Raw genomic sequence first — 21,693 nt, forward strand, 5'->3', positions numbered from 1 at the left:
CCCCCCCCCCACTATGATCACTGTAACAGTGCTCCCTCCCTGCTCCTTCCTCATCCACAATACCCAACACCTCCAGATATGTTGGAGCATGTGACCTCCACTCTGTGACAGTGCTCGGGTCTAGCAGCCAATCACTAGGCCTACACAGTCACATGACTAGCGAAGTGATGTCACCACCTTGGTCACCATCATTTCAGTGGGGGTTCCTGAAGATGAAGCAGCAGTGAGGGATCGCTGGTAAAGCGAGTATATGGAGGGAAGCCCTTTGCAGAGGCACTGCACATAGGGCAAAGTGACAGTGTCCTTTTAAATGAGAACTATGGGGTCACGGTTTTTTCCCATAGTTCTCCTTAGGGTAACGGGAGGACACAAACTAGCGTCCTCCCGTCACCCTAAGCTCAGTATATAGGGAGCTACAGCTCGCGGTATACTGAGACGCCGCAGCTGAAGCGGATCCCGACAATTATGTCTGGATCCGCCCAGCTGCGTGACTGACAGCTGGCTCCGCCTATCTAGAGGCAGAGCCAGCTGTATCCTCCCCTGTCCGTTCCGCCAGTCAGCGCTGGCGGATCGGAGCGGGGAGGGGGGAATCCAGCCCCTCCCTTGTCACGGCAGAGAGCTGTGACAGGATAGAGAGGTGAGCGAACGCCGGTATGTGTTCGCTCACCTCCCGATCTACTGAGCCGACCTGTGACAGTCTCATTGTCACAGGTCGGCTAGAACTATGAGGTGAGTGAAAAGCACCCCCCCTCATAGTTCTCCTTTTAAATAAGCACCGGGAAATTTAATTTTCTTATGATCAGCGCGCACCTCTCTCCAGCTGCGGAAATGTCCCTCAGCGGTCTCACATCTAGTGCAGGTCAGTGGTCCTGAATTAGACGTGGTGATGACAGCAGTCCATAGACTGCCAGACCCTGGGGGAGAGGAAGCTGCGGGGACCTGTGGTCACATGATAAGTCGGGTTCAAGCAGGAAGAAGGTCCCAGTTCGGGTGTTCTTGCCACTGCCTAGGTGACATGGATACTTCCTATTGCCTGTGCAGCGGTGGGGTCCTCTCAGGATCCATAAAACTGATGACATCACAAAGAGGAGACAGGTCAACAGGGATACAGACTGCAATGCATGATCGCCGGTAGTCCCTCATGGAAGTGCCCCCATCCCCCTGGACAGCCCTTCAATCACAGGAACTGCCATGTGCTATGTAATGGGGCTCTACTGACCAAAAGGGCATTTGCATTGAATTGTTATAAAGGTGCAGCTTGGCTTCCCTCTGAGCCCGATGACTCGGCAGAGCCCGGTGTTCTAGAATGACAAAGGGGCAGCGCAGGAGAAGTCTTGGCTGCAGCAATGCTTTTTGTATTTGCATTGAGCCTTTTAGAATGGAGCCGCTCGAGCAGAGAAGCATGTAAGCGATCTCTCGGCTGTTGGTTGCTGTGTGCTAAGGATAAATAATGAATCGCCGTAACCCGACATGATGTCCCTTCCCTTCTCTGTGTATTTCTATAGACATGGGGACATGCTGTTCCTCTTCCCGTCCAGCGCCGCCGGCACGTCTTCTGAGATCATGGATACGTCCGCATTGACTCAGGCTGCAAGACCGTCAAGTGCGCCTCAAGTGGTCGACGATGAAATCGATCAATACCTGAACAAGCAGGAAGGGAAAATCTACCCAAACCAGGCAAAACACCAATTTCCCCCCCAAAAAATAACTGAACTCTGTAAGCTGTGCCCCGAGAAGGGCAGGCAGAGGGCAAAGGGCAATTCACCAGTATGCTCTGCGGTCTCCATTGGTCTTATTTGTTTCCACGTTCCTTGTTCAGCACTGAGTCCCTGTATGGAGGTGACCATCTTGGTAGAGGCAGGGCTTTGCTTCCTCACGTTAGAGCCTCCAGCAAGGAGAACAGTGAGAAGCACGGTAGCGACATCACCAAATCTGGTGACACCAGCAGTGCCTTAGATCTCACACTGCAGATATCCAGCTATGGCGCTCTATATTGCATAGCAGGAAGTGCGCTTCTATTTATCAGTAGGTACATATTTGTCTCTGGGGAAGTTTACTTGAATAAAAGAGCAGGGGTAGCCAAACTCCGGCCCTCCAGCTGTGGTGGAACTACAAATCCCACGATGCATCTCTCTCCGGGAGTCATGACTGGCTGTGAGAATCTTGCAATGCCTCATGGGATTTGTAGTTCCACCGCAGCTGGAGGGCCGGAGTTTGGCTGTCCCTGATATAGAGAATGTATTTAGCTGTTTGGCTGGAGTTCTCCGCATGTTCCCTTTCTTATTTTAATATGTACCTTCTCCATCGTAGGTGTCGGCATGGCCCTCTGGGGAAATGTGTGCACTGCGTCCCATTGGAGGTAAGTGCCGGGATTTGGGCACGGGGTGTTGTTGTGCTCTTTGTACCTGGCAGTCTCTCCCGGACCTCCTTCTCATATCACCGTTCTGTCTTGCAGCCGTTCGATGAGGATTATCTCAACCATCTGGACCCCCCAGTCAAACATATGTCCTTCCATGCTTACATCAGGAAGCTGACCGGAGGTGCCGACAAGTAAGGATCTCCCATACAAGCACAATACCTGTTCATGACCTGCAGCGTCTTATCATCTTATGTAATGCTGAAGCTGAACTCCCAACAAAACTAATTGGTGGGAATTGATCAAAACCTGGAGCAGATTTGCACTGTGGCCAATCGGCTTCTCTGTCTCATTTTCAAATCTTACCCGAGCAAACTGAAGAGAGAAGCTGATTGGTTGCCATGGGCAACTGCACCACATTCTGTCTGCTCCAGTGTTGATGAATTCCCCCCACTGTGTCTAAATCTAAGAGTCACAGGGTGTTTAATTCTGTTCATTTATCTTCCACAGAACCATCTTTATGACTTCTCTGCATTCTGTCTCCAAACTATATTTTTTTTCCAGAGGGAAATTTGTGGCCTTGGAAAATATCAGCTGCAAGATAAAGTCTGGTTGTGAAGGGCACCCACCGTGGCCAGAGGGCATCTGTACCAAATGCCAACCCAGTGCCATCACACTCAACCGACAGGTGAGGAATATAGCAGCAGAATAGAGCCCGCTGTGAGCGCTGGCGTACAGGAGACGTGGAGGAACCGAGGAGCGGACGATTCGGGAGCCAAAAACATAAAATGTATCCCATTGGGGAGATTTACTTTCACTTCCTGCTCTGTAGACACAACAGGAAGTGAGCGGATATCTCTCTTAAAGTGAGGGAAGTCCCCTGTTAGTTGTCACCAGAACAAGTGTTCCATTTGGAATTTTTCTCCTCTATTCCTCTATTCTATCTCAAAGTTTCGGTTTTCCCGTCCTTTTGGCTGTATATGCCCTTTAAATCTTGGACACGGGAAACGTTTAACCCCTTCATTACTGAGGCCCTTTTTTCCATTTTTGCACCCATGTTATATTCCACATTTTAGGCCTGAAAATGACGTAAAACCCCCCAACATTATATATTTTCTGAATGCCAAGACCCTATAGAATAAAATGGTGGTAGTTGAAAATTTTTATGTTGCGCAATATTAGCGCAACTCCTTATTAAACCCCAAAATGTAGTGACAAATTTAATTAAATGCCCCAAAACACAACAAATTACCCATTTTTTTAATGAAATATAAAAGATGAGGTTACAACGAGTAAAACTATACCCAACATGCCCAGTTTACAGATTGCGTGCGACCGTGAAACGGCGAAAAACTGCAGTACCCCAAAAAGTCAATAAAAGACACTTTAAAAGCCCCCACAGGTCATCAATTTAGAGATACCCCAAAATACTGGCCCTAGAATTATTGCTCTATAAAGAAAACCTGCTGAATACGGAGACCATCACTGCTGATAGTTCCTTGAAGAATTGCAAATTTACTACTTTGAGTTACTGACCTGGGATAAGAATGATTAGAACCTCTGCCAGGTATTTATTGCCGTCCTTGTACCTGTTGGAGAGTTTTCCTAACTTTCCCCTGTTATGCAGCCAAGAAGTGAAGGCAAATCTCCTGAATGGGGACGCAGACACTAGTAAAAACCTATAGGATAAGTCAGCGTTTCTCAAACTTTTAGTCACGGCCCCCTGTAAAAGTATGCAAAATCTCGAGACTCCCCCCCTTCCCCCCGTCTAAGACATAAAAAAGGTAAATGTAAAAATCCATACCAGACCCTTATCCCAGATTGGGGTCTGGTATGGATATTAAGGGAAAACCCCACGCAAAAACAAACAAGTAGGGCTCCCCCAGAGTTCCCCTTGACATCAGGAGCCCTTCCCCCCTTGAAATCGGGAGCCCTTCCCCCCTTGAAATCGGGAGCCCTTCCCCCCTTGAAATCGGGAGCCCTTCCCCCCTTGAAATCGGGAGCCCTTCCCCCCTTGAAATCGGGAGCCCTTCCCCCCTTGAAATCGGGAGCCCTTCCCCCCTTGAAATCGGGAGCCCTTCCCCCCTTGAAATCGGGAGCCCTTCAAGGAGCTGCAGAAGGTGGGACGGGGTGGTGACCTGGATGGAGAACTACCCTCCTTTTCTGAATGGATCCGACCCTCCCTGGGCTCCCCGGAGAGAGGCTGGGATAAGGAATGGAAATGTCTCTCCACTTATAAACGCACAGAATGATATTGTATTTAAAATCACCGAGGACAAGGCGCCGAGTTTCGGGTCTGTGGGGGTCCCCTTCAGGGTTACACACATTTAGAACCATGAATGTAATCCGTGTCTTGCTGAACCTCTTCTGCCTGTACTGATCCCTTCATTCTAGAAATACAGACACGTGGACAACATTATGTTTGAGAATCACACCATCGCCGACCGCTTCCTGGACTTCTGGCGCAAGACCGGCAACCAGCACATCGGCTACTTGTATGGGCGGTACACTGAACACAAGGACATCCCTCTGGGTATCCGGGCCGAGGTGGCTGCCATCTACGAACCTCCACAGGTAAGATTTGGGAGCCGTGTGTTGTCATGGAGGAATAAAGCTGCAGATGGCGGACTAGTCACGGGGGGGTCACTGTTACTTTTTTTAAAATCTGCTCATCATCTGCCGCCCCTTTCTGCCCATTCCCCCATTGCCTTCCACTCACCCAATAAATAAAATTCATAATACTAACAAGAAGCCGATCCCACCTCAACCTAACCACTGAACTATCACGTTCTCAGACAATTCATCCCCACACAGCTACCGCCTCATGTATCACTGGCCCCTCTCTTTTAGAATGTGAGCCCTCAGGGGCGGGGCCCTCCTTCCCATCTTGTCTTGAATTGTATTGTGATTGTAATGTCTTCCTTATATTGTAAAGCGCTGCGCAAACTGTTGGCGCTCTATAAATCCTGTACAATAATCACCAACCTCGTCTGTAAATATCACCCAAATGGTCTTCACTTCTCCCAAGGCCTCCTGTTCTCTAGCCCCCTCGTCACCCCCTCCCATGCTCACCTCCAGGACTTCTCCAGAGCCTAGAATGCCCTATACCAATCTGTCTGGCAAACTCCTACTTTGTCACCCTGTAGGGGCAACCTCAGCACTCCAGCTGTTTTGAAACTACAAATCCCACGAGGCATTGCAAGGCCCTGACAACCACAGGCACGGCTCCCAGCGGCAGAGGCATGATGAATTTTGAAGTTTCACCACAGCTGGGGTTCTGAGGTTGCTATCACCTGCTGCAGGTAATCCCTGACAACTCATTTCATCAGGGAAGCCTATCCCACCTCCGAACAACTGAACTTTTACTTTCTCTATCAGCTCATTCCTCACAATTAAAGCAAAGCTCCGGGCAAATCAATTGGTAATCCTTATAGTGGGGCTACCCTGGCACTGAAAGGGTTAAGTCTTCATTTTGTGTGGGGAGCTAAAATAACAAAGTTTATACTCGCCCGAACCTCGATCCTTGCGGTTAGGCTAGTGCCTTCAGCCTCGCTTCCCCTCCGCTCCAATGGTCTAATGCCCTGTACAGTGTATAGAATGTGAGGACGCTGGCGCGGGGGAAGAGGCAGGAAGCGGTTTAAGGGCTTGTTCACACCAAGCGCGGAGCAGATCCAGACCGGATCAAAACTGCGTCCAATGTACTCCTATGGTATTTTGACCTCCAGTTCACATCGCAGCGTGCGGATCCCGACCGGATGAAAAAACTGCGGCAAGCCCTATTTTACCTGCTCTGGATCTGGTCTGGAACGCATCAAAAACGCGACGCAATGCAACCCAATGCAATTCAATGGGAAAAAATAACCATAAAGAAAAAAAACCTCTATGGTCATCTGTCATGACCTAATCTTCCTTTGTCACTTCCTGTCTTTGGAAGGGACACATCACATGCAAACAGTCCTACCTAGATATCGACATGCGGGTGTATGAAAAAAACTTGTCTGGGTGTGCACGAAGGTCTGCATATAGAGTCCCAAACTGGCCCTTTGGATCTCTTTCTCTCATCAGTGGGTGCAGCCAAAAGCGACGTCTCCTTACAGCACTTTGGCGTAGCAGTATAATAACCATCACCAGGAGCATGCCTGCATCCCATGGATCCATGTTGCAACAATTTTACATGTGAAACAAGGTCAGAGGAAGCAGGAAATAATCGGAACAGCTAATGAAAGGTCAAAGGTAAAAGGAAATGACCAAATAACCTTGTTAGCTTCCTGGAAAAAACGCATCAAAAACGCGTCAAAAACGCATCGTGCGTGTGCAGAAACCTGACCGGATCTGGTCTGCATTTGGTGTGAACAAGCCCTAAGAGGCAGCCAGGATCGCGGTTCGGGTGAGTATAACTTTGTTATTTTAGCTCCCTACACAAAGGCCTCATTCAAACTGCCGCGCGTATACCATATGCAACATATGCAAATAAATGGCTCCATACACAGAGCCGCGCATGGAGCCGTTTATTTTCGTAGCGTATATATATGCGCAAAAAACAGAATGGGATCGAGATGCGCCCGGGCAGCGTATTTCTGCGTATTTTACGCATGTTCGCGCGTATGTACGTACAGTTCATTAAAATTTCCATTAGGAATGATGCATTCTGGGAATGCAAATAGTGCTCGTATACACGCGCACAGACGCTCGTCTATACGCAATATACAATCTTGCTTGCGTTGTGTGTGAATGAGGCCTAAATGAGCACTTAACCCTTTCAGGGGGGGGGGGGGGTAGCCCCACTGCAAGGGTTAGGAATTCATTTGCCCATAGTTCCTCTTTCATCCTTTTGTATCACTTGCCCCTCTCTTTTAGACTGTAAGCCCCTCTTGTCCTGAATTGTATTGTAACTGTACTTGTCTCCCTTCCTATTTGCAAAGCGCTGTGCAGACTGCAGACCTCTAACATGACCGGGTCTCTTTATCGGCCGTGTATTTGGCATGTAGTTGTAGGGAACACCGGCACAGATTCTTTATGTTTTACTTCCAGGTAATATGAGTGCATTTCCCTCCATGTCATTGTGTTTCCTCTCATAGATTGGAACGCAGAACAGCCTGGAACTGCTCGACGACCCCAAGGCCAAAGTGGTGGACGAGATTGCGGCCAAACTTGGATTAAGAAAGGCAAGGACTGCTCATGGCTCTCAGTGTGCAATGGCAGAGCTCACCGGACCGGAGAGGTGTTCACACATGGCGGCCTGTTACTGGAATCCCAGTTCTGCTGTAATAAGAGGATTTTCCTTCAGTCTTCTATCTGACCTCCGTCCTCCCCTTCAGTCTTCTATCTGACCTCCGTCCTCCCCTTCAGTCTTCTATCTGACCTCCGTCCTTCCCTTCAGTCTTCTATCTGACCTCCGTCCTCCCCTTCAGTCTTCTATCTGACCTCCGTCCTCCCCTTCAGTCTTCTATCTGACCTCCGTCCTTCCCTTCAGTCTTCTATCTGACCAGCCTGGAACTGCTCGACGACCCCAAGGCCAAAGTGGTGGACGAGATTGCGGCCAAACTTGGATTAAGAAAGGCAAGGACTGCTCATGGCTCTCAGTGTGCAATGGCAGAGCTCACCGGACCGGAGAGGTGTTCACACATGGCGGCCTGTTACTGGAATCCCAGTTCTGCTGTAATCAGAGTACTTTCCTTCAGTCTTCTATCTGACCTCCGTCCTCCCCTTCAGTCTTCTATCTGACCTCCGTCCTCCCCTTCAGTCTTCTATCTGACCTCCGTCCTTCCCTCCAGTCTTCTATCTGACCTCCGTCCTCCCCTTCAGTCTTCTATCTGACCTCCGTCCTTCCAGTCTTGCACAGTTGTACCGGCTCCTCTCCTCTTCCTCTGATATCACTGCACACTGGGAGCTTCTCACATTGTGCATTAGAAGCTGCAGCAAGTCAGACAGATCCCACCTCATTTCCTGGCTGGAGGACCTCCAGCATCATCTAGCAGTTTCCTCTCCAGCCTGACATCCCTTATCCGCCCCATTTTATTCATTGGCTTTCAGCTTTTTCAATCACGGAGACTCAGCATCACATGTGGGCGTTACTAGGAACGCCCACTCCTCCAGACTGACACCCACCCATCGAGGCATTTTCATATTTGCATAACTCCTCCCAAGAGCCGGCCCACTGCTTGCATCATGGCTCTTGAGAGCAGTACTTAGGCCGGGTGCTGTGATGGTTTCAGGAAGCTATATACAGCACCCTGCTGGCTCCTCCAATCTGCCTGAACGGCATAGAAATGCTCAGAGACTCGGTATGTAATGAAAACTGAAAGCTGTTTTTTATTATCACATATCCCAGATCGCTGACAAAGGGTAGCAGGGTGGAACGATGCACTACAGCATCACCTGGAGAAAAAACTCACCCCAAAGCAGTCACTGTATTCCCGGAATGTATTTCAAGGCTTTTTATTATTTATTATATACGTTATTCCTGACAGTGAACTCTTATTTGCTCCCTTTTAAGTCTCTTAAATATCCCATTGAAAGTGTTTTTTGTTAAAGGAGAACTATGGGTTCAGTGCTTTTCCCCATAGTTCTCCTTAGGGTAACGGGAGGACACAAACTAGCGTCCTCCCGTCACCCTAAGCTCAGTATATAGGGAGCTACAGCTCGCAGTATACCGAGACGATGCAGCTGGAGCGGATCACGACATTTCTGTCTTGATCCACCCAGCTGCCTGATTGGCAGCTGGGTCTGCCTATCTGGAGGCAGAGCCAGCTGTACCCTCCCCCGTCCGTTCCGCCAGTCAGAGCTGGAGGATCGGACCGGGGGCGGGGGAATCCCTGCAGGGAGCCGTGAGTGACAGTTCTCTCTGCACGGATAGATCGAGCGCAGAAGTGAGCGAGCGACGGTATGCGATCGCTCACTCGATCTATTGAGCCGACCTGTGACAGTCTCATTGTCACAGGTCGGCTAGAACTATGAGGTGAGTAAAAAGCACCCCCCCTCATAGATTATGAGGCTGAGTGAAAATCACTCGCCTCATAATTCTCCTTTTTTAAATCTTAAAAAAAAAAAGATTGATCCTGCCAGAAATCTCGTCACGTAATAACTTCCTGCGCCGATTGTTGTTAGCTGCATTGTTCCCAGTTCTCTCTGCAAACTACAGATGTTATATAGAAAAGGAAGTGTTCCGTAGTCCTAACAAACTTCCTGTCCTCTCTGCACAGGCTCTGTTCCGCACAGTGATGATGTCACTGCGACTTTTAAAAGATAATACCTGGGTTTGAAAAGGCATTTGTGCTCACAAAGTTATTTGAGGAAAACATTTCAATGAATGTACTTGTGCCCGGAGTTCAGCTTATAATATGCTTTGTGGGTACAGCTCACCATCTGCTTATTGTGCGCAGGTTGGCTGGATATTCACAGACCTGGTATCGGAAGACACCAGGAAAGGCACGGTCCGCTACAGCAGGAACCAGGTGAGCAGAAATGGGATGTTGTCCTTCGTACAGTTTGCTTATTCATGGTCCTTCATGAGCCCTAAACCCGAAATCTTTCCCGCAGGACTCTTATTACCTAAGCGCGGAAGAGTGCATCACCTCTGGCTTCCTTCAGAACAAGAACCCCAACACTTGTCGCCTCTCACCGGATGGACATTTCGGCTCCAAGTTTGTGAGCGTTGTGGCTACAGGTAGGCTCAGTCGGTGCAAAGCCACAGTGAGAACTGAAGGGGTTAATGAGAGCTGATGAGGCCAGTGGAATGTTTAGACCTCAACTGTCTGGCGCCACCTTTTTGTTCTCGGAATAATAGCCGTGCCTTCTGGACCTGACTCTGCAATAACCTAACCTCCTAGTGGTGCCATGGTAACAAACACAGACTATGAATCGTATAGGGGTGCATCACTAGAGGGGTCCCCAGCAGGAGGAAGGAGGTCCTGATCCCTCTATATAGATCTTTATTATCACTAGAGGGATCTCCAGCAGGAGGAAGGAGGTCCTGATCCCTCTATATAGATCTTTATTATCACTAGAGGGATCCCCAGCAGGAGGAAGGAGGTCCTGATCCCTCTATATAGATCTTTATTATCACTAGAGGGATCCCCAGCAGGAGGAAGGAGGTCCTGATCCCTCTATATAGATCTTTATTATCACTAGAGGGATCCCCAGCAGGAGGAAGGAGGTCCTGATCCCTCTATATAGATCTTTATTATCACTAGAGGGATCCCCAGCAGGAGGAAGGAGGTCCTGATCCCTCTATATAGATCTTTATTATCACTAGAAAACACTAGAGTGAAACAACTTGATTAAAGCAGTTTATAGCTGACTTGGCCTTATAAAATTGTCAGTGATGTACGCAAGCACGTGGCCACTATAAGGTCGATCCTTGTAGAACTCTTTACTCATCCATATTGCAGTGTGGCAGCATTCACCTCATTACCCATTCACCATACAATGAAGCGGCCTTTACCTTATTACCTATTCACCCTGCAATGCGGCAACGTTCCCATTACAGTCGTTCTTCCTTCCTCTGTAGGCGGCCCTGATAATCAAGTGCACTTTGAGGGATACCAGGTGTCCAATCAGTGCATGGCGCTTGTTCGGGACGAGTGCCTCCTGCCATGCAGAGATGCTCCGGAGCTGGGCTTTGCCAAAGAGTCGAGCAGCGAGCAGTATGTCCCCGACGTCTTCTATAAGGTCAGTTGTACAGATCATAGTGTACATTGTAATACAATAATGACATTTTCGTATTAAAGGAGAACTATGAGGGGGGGTGCTTTTTACTCACCTCATAGTTCTAGCCGACCTGTGACAATGAGACTGTCACAGGTCGGCTCAGTAGATCGGGAGGTGAGCGAACACATAACGGCGTTCGCTCACTTCTCGTTCCGGTCACGGCAGAGAGCCGTGACGGGAGGGACTGGATTCCCCCCTCCCCGCTCCGATCCTCCAGCGCTGACTGGCGGAACGGACGGGGGAGGGGGCGGGTAGAGCTGGCTCTGCCTCTAGATAGGCAGAGCCAGCTGTCACTCACGCAGCTGGGCGGATCCAGACATATTTGAAGGGATCTGTTCCGGCTGCAGCGTCTCAGTATACCGCGAGCTGTAGCTCCCTATATACTGAGCTTAGGGTGACGGGAGGATGCTAGTTTGTGTCCTCCCGTGACCCTCAGGAGAAATATGTGTATAAGCCCTGGCCCCATAGTTCTCCTTTGATGAGCGGAGGGCTCGCATTCATTTGTGTCTTTTATATCTGCCTGGAGTTCAGCTTTGAACTTGGATGTGTTATTTCGATCAGCAGAGGATACTGATAGTAGTCAGTAGCGAGCTGAGATAAATGGCTCGCCTCGGATATTTCTCAGGAAGTTTGGTATTATATTTCACTGTGAGCGTTTCTTCCTTGCAGGACATTGACAAGTTTGGTAATGAAATTACCCAGTTAGCCCGGCCTCTGCCCGTAGAGTATTTGATCATCGATGTAAGTATTCACCCGCATTGTGTCTCCCTACCTCTCCCATATTGTTGACAGTTACATGTTTCTGCACTTTTTTATTTGTATTTACTGTGTTGTGACTTTAGTAGGAATCTGACCACTTCCTGTCTTTTTCTGGCCCTTGCCCCTCCCCATATAGACAACCAAAGCCTGTGCAGCAGACCTGGGAATTTTACAGTCCACGGGCCGTATCTGACCCTTTGTCTGCACATGTCCAGCCTGCAGTGTGGACACGGACCAATCGCCGACCTGCGCTCATTGATGGCTGGCTGACAGTGGATGCGCCAGCTAATAAGGCCAATGCATCCACTTCAAGACATAGCCCAGCACAGGTCGTCAACGGGTCTGTATTTGGACCGTGTTCTTCTCGGTTGCTAAGACCGCTGGCGTCCTAGCAACCAGTGGCGTCACGGGTCCTACCCGTCTGCAGTCATTGGTTCCTTGAACCGCTGGGTGGTCCTAACAACCATTGACAAATGTCTTCCCGCCGTCAGCATTAGTTTTGCATAGATTGTTGCGGGGGTCATGTTTTTATTGTGTGTCCCCATTAGGTAGATTCACCCTCTCTATATGTCCTGGTGGCCTTTATCATAGACACCATATCGCTATACAGGGAGCTGCGTAAGGACACCGGCATGTCCTTCAGGACCGTATCCACTACAGGGCTCTCGGTAGTAGGCAAATTGTCAATGGGGTCATGGAGTTCCCTGGTATCATCAAGGGGGAGAGTTACCTGAGGTGTAGAGGACATCTGAGCAGCTTTTTTTCTGCCGAAGATTCGGCGGGCTGTTGGCTGTGGAAGAGGAGCTGCTGATCGGTGTAGTGCCCTTGGCGCTGCTAGCCATTCGTCCGGCTGCTGGAGCAGGTCCTGTATTCTGCAAGGTCAGGCCGCGTGTAGAGCCGGCGCCATCTTGCTTGGCTGGGGCTCCGACCATGGAGAAGAAATCTGTTAGTTTGCGGGGACCGCGTTTCCTCGTCTTCCTCCCCATAGCTGCCGACACCTTGCGGGAAGCAATCACTGCCTGTGGGGTCTGGATACTGGTGTTCAGTCGCTGGCAATGATGCTGGTGTTGCTCTAGAGCTTCAGAGCCTCTCTACTATGCGGCCATCTTCCCCGGCGTCAGGCCACGCCCCCCCCCCTGGTTGCCTTTATCAATGAAGGGAAAAGAAAAGCCCATCAGAATGTCATCAGAACAGGAATAGATGGGAAATCTTCCAGAGGGGATATCTGTTCTGCTGACCACCAGAGATTTCCACTCCCTTCCTGTTGTTACTTTTGGACGGGAAGTGAAGGGAAGTCTACCCAATGGGATACAGATGGTAAAAAAAGCTGACGGGGAATATGACCCTCCCTTACTCTGCCGAAAACTACAAAAAAAAAAGTTTAGGCTTCAGTTTTAATTTAAAGGACAACGTCACTTAAAGGCAGAGATCAGACTGGCCTGCAGTCCACTGAAAAAAAAATACCTTTTCTGGTTTTGATATATTAATCTTGATGGATATTTTTTGCCTTTGTAGATCACCACCACGTTCCCTAAAGATCCGGTCTATACCTTCTCCACCTCATCCAACCTGTTCCCCATTGAAAACAGAGAAGCCTTGGGTGAAACTCAGGTGAGGTGATTCAAAAGAAGAAAGCATGGCCAGTTTTTGCTTCCTGTCTGCACACTCTAGCACCATCCTCGACTTCCTCCTCTGTCTATTCATTTCACTCTGTCCATTCCCTATGAGCCCAGCCTGTCATTTACACACCCACTAGCGGGCTCGTTATCTTGCAGGCTGGTCTCACATTGCACCAGGACTGAGCAGTGTTCAGACAACATTACTTGAATGCCGCTCAATCCTGGAACCCTATAGTCGCCGGATGAGGAATAGGAACCGCCTGGGATGTCACCAGATCAGCTCCAAAAGCCAATTTTTTCCCCAAATCCATGGTCACGTGACATACCCCGGGTACTGAGTCCTCTTCTGTTCTGGACTGCCAAGTAGGAGTATCCCCCTTCAGGTGCCCATGTCACTTGTTGGGTTATTATGTGGACATTTCCCATTGGCTGTCCATCAGGCGGTGTCCTGGCCGCGGTGTGATGACATTATGACTAGGGATGCACCGATACCGATACTAGTATCGGTGCCGATACAGAGTATTTGGACGAGTACTCGTACTCGCCCAAATGCTCCGATGCCTAGCCCGATACTTCCGGTATCAGGAAGCCAGGCAGTGTATCATTACATGCTGCCCGGTTTCCTTATAGTGTATCATTACATGCTGCCCATGCTCCCTCGTCACTTGTGATGCGAGAGCATGGAGCCGACTTCCCGGCCAATCAAGAAGCCGCGAAGCGTGTAATAACGCACTGCCCGGCTTCCTGATTGGTCGGGAAGCTGGTCAATTAGGAAGGCGGGCGCCGTATAATGACGCAACGCCCGGTATTCTGATTGGCCAGGAAGCCGGCTTCATGCTCCCTTGTCATCTCATTGAAAAGAGAAATGCTTGCCATTGTGACTCTCCTTCGAAAAATGACGGCTGCCTGGCTCTCGTGCTTTGAGGTTTTTAGTCCCCAGCCTGATACATGTATACAAATCAGAAGTCCTGACTTCATTGCCTGCATGTTTGTTCCAGGTCGGGGACTTAAAATGTATTGAGATCAGTAAATAAGCAGAAAACTTGGATTCTAAGACGGAGAGGCCAACAATGGTCTCCTCACAGGTTACTGTAATGACACTTAGTGATAGATGAATGCGTTGCCAGGAACCTCCCTCCCCCCCACCATCCTCCATTGCTAAATTGTACATTTTATGAACCTTTTATCTTATTTTCCGTGATGGTTATAACAATCTCTTCTACATACGGGAATTGTCATTTGTACATAACAGTAATACAATGTTGTCGCCATTAACGTTCAATTTCTCCGGGCTCTTCTACAGGACTTTCACAGCCTTGCCACCTACCTGTCCCAGAATCCCTCCGCTGTTTTCCTGGACATCATCTCAGACTTCCACCTACTTCTCTTCTTGGTCACCAACGAGGTGATGCCCCTACAGGTGAGTGCAGAAGTCAAATGGCTTCCTCATAGTAGAGCTGGGATTACCCAGCCGTGGACACTGGACGTACTACACGGGCCCAAAGAAAACGCAGCGGCCAGGTGAACCCCCCCTCCCTCCATTTTCTGTGATTTCCTCTGTTAAAGAACTCCAGAAATGTTTTATTAACCCTTACCGTTGGGCTACCCCTGCCCTGCGAGGGTTAAGTGCTCATTTGTGTCTAGGTGCTAATATAACAAAGGTATACTCACCCAAAGCTCCTAGCTGGCCAGCTGTCATGGCGCTCCCTCCAACCTGTCCCCTTCCTCCTCCGCATTTTGGAATGTTCCTACACGTCCTCATGTCTATGCACAGTGTATAGGCGTTAGGGATGCACCGATTCTAGTATTGGTATCGCTGCAGATACCGAGCATTTGGGCGAGTACACGTACTCGCCCAAATGCTCCAATACCTTCCCCAATACTGGAACTTCAGTGCTGTAGGGAAACATGGAGCCAGCTTCCCGAGCAATCAGGAAGCAGGGCGGCGAGTAATGACGACGCCCCTTTGCTTAGAAGCCGGTTTTCCAGCCAATCAGCATGGACCCAGCTTCCCGGGCAATGCGGTACGGTGCAGTGCGGACCGCATTGCCCGGGAAAAATGCTGCAAGCGCTATCTTGTTCGCACCCAACCGCAGGCACAATGTGCCTTGCGGACGATCGCATTGCGGCCGGAGGGCGTGGCTACGGTGCCATTCACTTCATTGGCCCGCCACGCCCCCTCTTGCCCGCAAAAAAGTGAGCCGCCCTGCAGTGCGTTCTGGCCAGAATCGGCCCGGAACGCACTGCATCTGGTGTGAACCTAGCCTTAGAGTGCGGGAGTAGCCAAGGAAAAGAAGCCAACTTGTTTCAGGGGTTTGCCCCCAGACTAGCGCAGCACTGCGATAACTAGTGTATATCTGTATTTTGGAGACCTTTTGTGCCCTCCTCTCCCATGGAGCATGGAGCCGGCTTTCTGGCCAATTAGGAAGCCGGCTTCCTGAGCCGGTCAGCGCGTCGTTACACGCTGCCTGGCTTCCTGATTGGCAGGAAGCCGGCTCCTTGGCAGGAGCCGGCTCACGTCCAATCAGGGAGCCAGGCAGCGTGTAATTACGCGCTGCCCGGCTTCCTGATACCGGAAGTATCGGGCTAGGCATCGTAGCATTTGGGCGAGTACGTATACTCGGCACCGATACTAGTATCGGTATGGGTGCATCCCTAGTGGTCTTCTCTGCATTAAGGCAAGCCAGTACTTTTCTGTAGCTGCTTCTGTCGGCTCCTTCTGTCATCAGCGACGCTGCGGCCGCCTGGGTGGGGGTGTGGCCAGCTGCACAGCTATGTGCACAGAGAGATCTTCTTTATCGTGGCAATGGCCCTGCGTTATATACTTCACTAACATCTGCCAGCTTCACAAATGTTTCTTTTCTCTGCTGTCCATGGAGGGACACGGCTCTGAAGAATTCCGAGACGTAGGGTTATGCTGCTGTCTCTGGGAGAAATTCTCCTGTAGGCAGCAGCATAACCCTACGTCCCGGAATTCTTCAGAGCCGTGTCCCTCATTGGCAGCAGAGAAAAGGATTTTAAGATCAGAACAAAGTGCTCGGCCCCTCTGCTGTTCCTTCTTCCCTCTTCCTGTAATGAGATCATTTTCAGGACCTGTGATCAGACGCATGTGAGATGTGTGTCACCCCCTCCCCCGGGCACAGCGTACGCCAACACTCTTCCCTTTGCTTGCATACCACCTACACCAGCAGCTGCAGCCGCCATGGAGTTCCATATGCCGGCTGTGTAAGTCAGGCCGGCCCAGTATCAGTCGCTGGCTTTGGCAGGCTGTGATGCTGGCTCCGGACCAGTCCTTACTGGCTGTCATGTGCGGAGCAGCTGGGATGTCCTTGCACGCCTGGTAATCCGGACAGAACGCCATTCCACCCGACTGCCGCTTACAGCAGAACGCTGGGCAGATATTAAAGAGGACCTGTCAGTAGATTACCGACCACATGAATCCATTCCTGACACGTCAATATATATATACAGCATTATTCCACCATCCATCATTAAAAAGCCGTCCTTGGTCTCCACTCCAATGGCTTGGCCTAGGCTGAGATGGTGTCATCAGTCTGCTGCAGGCAGGAGGAAGCATTTCCTCAGTCTCCCCTCCCCCAGGGATCAGTCTGCTGTAGGCAGAAGGAAGCATTTCCTCAGCCCCCTCCCGTGGTGATCAGTCAGCTGCAGGCAGGGGGAAGCATTTCCCTAGTCTCCCCCTCCCCCAGTCATCAGTCTGCTGCAGGCAAGGGGAAGCATTTCCATAGTCTCCCCCTCCCCCAGTCATCAGTCTGCTGCAGTCAGGAGGAAGCATTTCCTCAGTCTCCCCTCCCCCAGTGATCAGTCTGCTGCAGGCAGGAGGAAGCATTTCCTCAGTCTCCCCTCCCCCAGGGATCAGTCTGCAGGTAGAAGGAAACATTTCCTCAGCCCCCTCCCCTGGTGATCAGTCTGCTGCAAGTCACAAGGTGAGAGGCTGCAGCACGGGCTGATCTGTGTCTGGCAGGACAGGATTTACATGATTGTGTCATCTCTGATCCGGTATCTCAGTCCAGGAAATGGACGGTGACCCTGGGTGATGCCTGGACAAAGATGGTGCTGTCCTTCTGGAGTGAAAAGCAGATGAAGGCCTTGTCAGGGGGAGTCATGTGATCGCTGTGAGTAGTAATAAATACCTGGAAGGGTCACATGACCCATTTCTGATCATACACAGTGTGCAGCCAAAACCCGGATCCGGTTATGTTTGGTTGTCTCTGTCCAAATCCGGGAATTTGCCTTTACTTCCTGTCCTGGAAATGCAACAGGAAATGGGAATTCCCTTCACTTTGGTGAGATTTCCTCCCATCTTAGTTGTCACCGGAATAGGTGTCACCCTTGGGGCTATGCGGTGTGGTGGGAGTGGGGGTCCTCGGTTGCAGTCCTGGCCAGGATACTACAGTATCTGCATGGAGTTTGCATGATCTCCCTGTGCTTGCCTGCTCCGGTTTCTTCCCACGCTGGTGGGGTAATTGGCTCCGGTCTAAATATGCCCAGCATGTGTATGCGTGTGAGGTAGGGAGGGATTGTAAGCTCCTCGGGGACTTATGAGAATGTACAGTAAGTCAAGTGCTGCAGAAATTGTCTGCGCTCTATAAGCGGCCGTTTCATTGGCCAGTAGGAGGGGCTTCCGTTCATTCATAGACTGTGATTGGCTGCACGTTGATGATGTAAACAGGAGTCTGTCCTACTGCCTTCCACTCACTGGTAGCTGTCGGTGACAGTTCCGGGGACCCAACTGAGCCCACCACGGAACAACAGAGCAGCGGGTACATGCTTCACCTTGGCGTTCAGGCCCACCCACCGCTCTGCTGCTGCCTATGTGCATTCTGCTGCCGTAAACAGGTTAATAAAGCTGTGAAGTTTTGTCTGATGCTCCTCCTCCTCTGTCATCCTGATCCTTGGACTCATTCATCGCCAATTTTATCTTTTTCAGGACAGTATTAGTTTGCTGCTGGAGGCGGTGAGGACCAGAAACGAGGAGCTGGCGCAGACATGGAAGAAGTCCGAGCAATGGGCCACCATCGAGCAGCTGTGCAGTAAGTGTCCCTTTTATGGTATGTAATGGAGGAGGCGTACGAGCTTCCTCACTCACCTCCGTAGCTGCAGCCGCTGCGGAGCGATTTCATCCTCAAAGGTTCACAGCAGAAGCACGGAGGTCCGGTCTCTCAGCCGCCCAGCTTCCCCCTCTCAGAGCTCCTTCTCTATATTCACATTAGAGATTAGAAGGCCGAGTCACTGCTGGGAGGGGGCGGCAGGAAAATCTGAGCTGCTGATGGAAAGGGAGGGTCAAGCTGAGCCGCTAAATCACTGCTGGGAGGGGGCGGCAGAGATGCTATAACACTGCTTGTAGGGGAGCAGAGGGACCCGATTTGCTGAGTTACTTCCAGGAGGCGGGAGCGGGAAGAGCCCAGCTGCTTAGTTACTGCTGGGAGGCGGGAGCGGGAAGAGCCCAGCTGCTGAGTTACTGCTGGGAGGCGGGAGCGGGAAGAGCCCAGCTGCTGAGTTACTGCTGGGAGGCGGTAGCGGGAAGAGCTCAGCTGCTGAGTTACTTCCAGGAGGCGGGAGCGGGAAGAGCTCAGCTGCTTAGTTACTGCTGGGAGGCGGGAGCGGGAAGAGCTCAGCTGCTTAGTTACTGCTGGGAGGCGGGAGCGGGAAGAGCTCAGCTACTGAGTTACTGCTGGGAGGGGGGGGCGGGAAGGGCTGCTGGGAGGGGGGAGCGGGAAGAGCCCAGCTGCTGAGTTACTGCTGGGAGCGGGAAGAGCTCAGCTGCTGAGTTATTGCTGGGAGGGGGGAGCGGGAAGAGCCCAGCTGCTGAGTTACTGCTGGGAGGGGGGAGCTGGTCCCTGTCTCTCTCCTTATCTTTTATCTCGGCACATTAGGACATGTACTATCCCTATGGGAAAGAACGTTTCTTCAATAGAACTTGCAGGGCCACAGAATGAAGCGATCGTCCTCGGGGGATTCTCTTGTGACTCCTGTGCCCGGCACTCTGATTGCTCTGCCGGCATTATGCTTCATCTTTCATCAGAGCACCACAAGTCTCCCAATGTATCCCTATGTGTTTTATGGGCTACAGTTGTCACGTGCGCAGTCCGCTCAGGTTACCACAGAAAAATACTGCATGTCACATTTTGTACGGTCTGGAAACGCAAAACGCTTTTTTTTTTTTTTTTTACTGGAACGCATCAAAAACGCGGTAAAACACATAGCACCGCGTCTGCTGATCCGCACCTGATCTGGACCTGAAACTCATGTGAACAGGCCCTTAAAGGAGAACTATGAGGTGGGTGCTTTTCACTCACCTCATAGTTCTAGCCGACCTGTGACAATGAGACTGTCACAGGTCGGCTCAGTAGATCGGGAGGTGAGCGAACACATACCGGCGTTCGCTCCCCTCTCGATCCTGTCACGGCTCTCTGCCGTGAAAGGGGAGGGGCTGGATTCCCCCCTCCTCGCTCCGATCCTCCAGCGCTGACTGGCGGAACGGACAGGGGAGGGGGCGGGTACAGCTGTCTCTGTCTCTAGATAGGCAGAGCCAGCTGTCACTCACGCAGCTGGGCGGATCTCGACACAATTATCGGGATCCGCTCCGGCTGCGGCGTCTCAGTATACCGCGAGCTACAGCTCCCTATATACTGAGCCTAGGGTGACGGGAGGACGCTGGTTTGTGTCCCCCCGTTACCCTAAGGAGAACTATGGGGGAAAGCCTGATTTCATAAAGTCCTTTTGTATTTCGTAATTTTTTTTCTAACCCCGTCTCTGCTTTCTGTCTTTTCTTCCCCCTCAGGCACAGTCGGAGCACAGCCGTCAGAGCTTCAAGATTTCGGGGCTACTGGGGGATCCGCAAACGCCGCCTCTTCCTCCTCCATGTGGTCCTGTCTGCACTGCACCTTTATGAACCAAGCCGGCACAGACCATTGCGAGATGTGCCAGCTTCCCCGAACCTAATACGAGATCGCTAACCGTCGGGGTCGGCCAGATGGACCTCCTCCGAGGAGCCGTCCCTTTTACAAGTACATTTCCAGCAGCAAGCCCCACTCTCCACTTACGTTGCCTGTAGGGCTGTGTGACGGAGGAGCCTTTGATCGTGTCCACTCTTACGGGGGGGGGGAGGGGAGCCGAGGGTAGTTTGTAGACAACCAAAGCTTACGCGCGGCACGCCTGATTGCCGTGGAGGGAGGGAGGTGGTCAGGGAGATTTCTTCTTTACAACCATATTGAACTGCCTCCATCTCTGGCGTCAACCACCCGGCCTAGCATTGTAACACATTCCTGTCTTATTTTCCTACCCGTTCATTAAAGCAACCAGAGCAATGTGTTACCTACTAGCTTCCTACAGACGATGAGACCGAATCCGACGTAACGTATCGCGGGGGGCGGGGCTTGGTGCCGCGTAGAAAAATTGGCTTCAGTAAAATGTTTTGATTGCGGCAACCATTTAATACGCCCGGCAAGTATTAATTTTGTTTGAAAACTCTCACCGCAAACAATATTAAAGAGGAACATCATGTTTAAGTTCTGGATTGGACGCGTGATTGGTGCTTTTTGTAGATCAGAGGAAGTGAAAGTTGCCTGGGTTTGGTTCTAAGTCCCCGTCCCTGTCTGTCCAGCCCCTCCCCCCCCAAAAAAATGAGAGAGCAAGGCTGGCAATGTGCTCTAGTAATAGTAGTCAGGGCACTCTAACCTTTAGGCCCCATTCACACTGGGCGTTCAATCGCGCGATTTCCGCCGCGATATGGCGAGAAGTCGCCGTCCAATGATTTTCAATGGAGCTGCTCTATTGTACAGCTCCACGTCGCGCGTCGCTTGTGCTGGACCCTTTTTCCCCCCTGCTGATGTCGCGCGATTTTTCTATTTTTGCATGCATCCCGACGGTGAACGTCGCCAGAACAGTCGCGCTATCCGGTGCCACGTGGATCCGCTCGAGGTAAGGAAATGAAGCCTAAGTGACACTTACCGCTAACCTCTAGCGCGTCCGGGATAGCGCGACTATTCGGGGCGACGATCGCGCGACCGTCACGCAAAAATAGAACAATCGTGCGTCATCCGCGGGGAAAAAAGGGTCCTGCGACGAGCGACATGGAGCTGTACAATAGAACAGCTCCATTTGAAAATCATTGGACAGCGACTTCTCGCAATATCGCGCGGCAAATAGCGCGATTAAACGCCCAGTGTGGATGGGCGCTTGGAATTGATCTCTCACTGGCACCGTTCTTGTGAGTGGAAATCAGACCGA

The 21,693-nt window shown here is 50.9% G+C and overlaps 1 protein-coding gene across 1 annotated transcript in view; it reads left to right on the forward strand.

Annotated features, from left to right (window-relative positions):
• Positions 1-20,624, forward strand: part of NPLOC4 (NPL4 homolog, ubiquitin recognition factor) — a 31,158-nt gene extending 10,534 nt beyond the window's left edge. The window contains exons 4-18 of the mRNA XM_018568222.1: positions 1,506-1,679; positions 2,092-2,103; positions 2,314-2,359; positions 2,456-2,550; positions 2,921-3,044; positions 4,751-4,930; positions 7,435-7,521; positions 9,739-9,810; positions 9,896-10,022; positions 10,866-11,026; positions 11,735-11,806; positions 13,340-13,435; positions 14,747-14,863; positions 18,392-18,494; positions 20,246-20,624. Coding sequence (XP_018423724.1) covers positions 1,506-1,679; positions 2,092-2,103; positions 2,314-2,359; positions 2,456-2,550; positions 2,921-3,044; positions 4,751-4,930; positions 7,435-7,521; positions 9,739-9,810; positions 9,896-10,022; positions 10,866-11,026; positions 11,735-11,806; positions 13,340-13,435; positions 14,747-14,863; positions 18,392-18,494; positions 20,246-20,406 — 1,627 coding nt within the window. The 3' untranslated portion in view covers positions 20,407-20,624. The remainder of the gene's footprint in view (positions 1-1,505; positions 1,680-2,091; positions 2,104-2,313; positions 2,360-2,455; positions 2,551-2,920; positions 3,045-4,750; positions 4,931-7,434; positions 7,522-9,738; positions 9,811-9,895; positions 10,023-10,865; positions 11,027-11,734; positions 11,807-13,339; positions 13,436-14,746; positions 14,864-18,391; positions 18,495-20,245) is intronic.
• Positions 20,625-21,693: the final 1,069 nt, after the last annotated feature.

This window comes from Nanorana parkeri, unplaced genomic scaffold (genome assembly GCF_000935625.1).
Source record: "Nanorana parkeri isolate BGI_ZX_2015 unplaced genomic scaffold, ASM93562v1 scaffold1157, whole genome shotgun sequence".
Lineage (NCBI taxonomy): Eukaryota > Metazoa > Chordata > Amphibia > Anura > Dicroglossidae > Nanorana > Nanorana parkeri.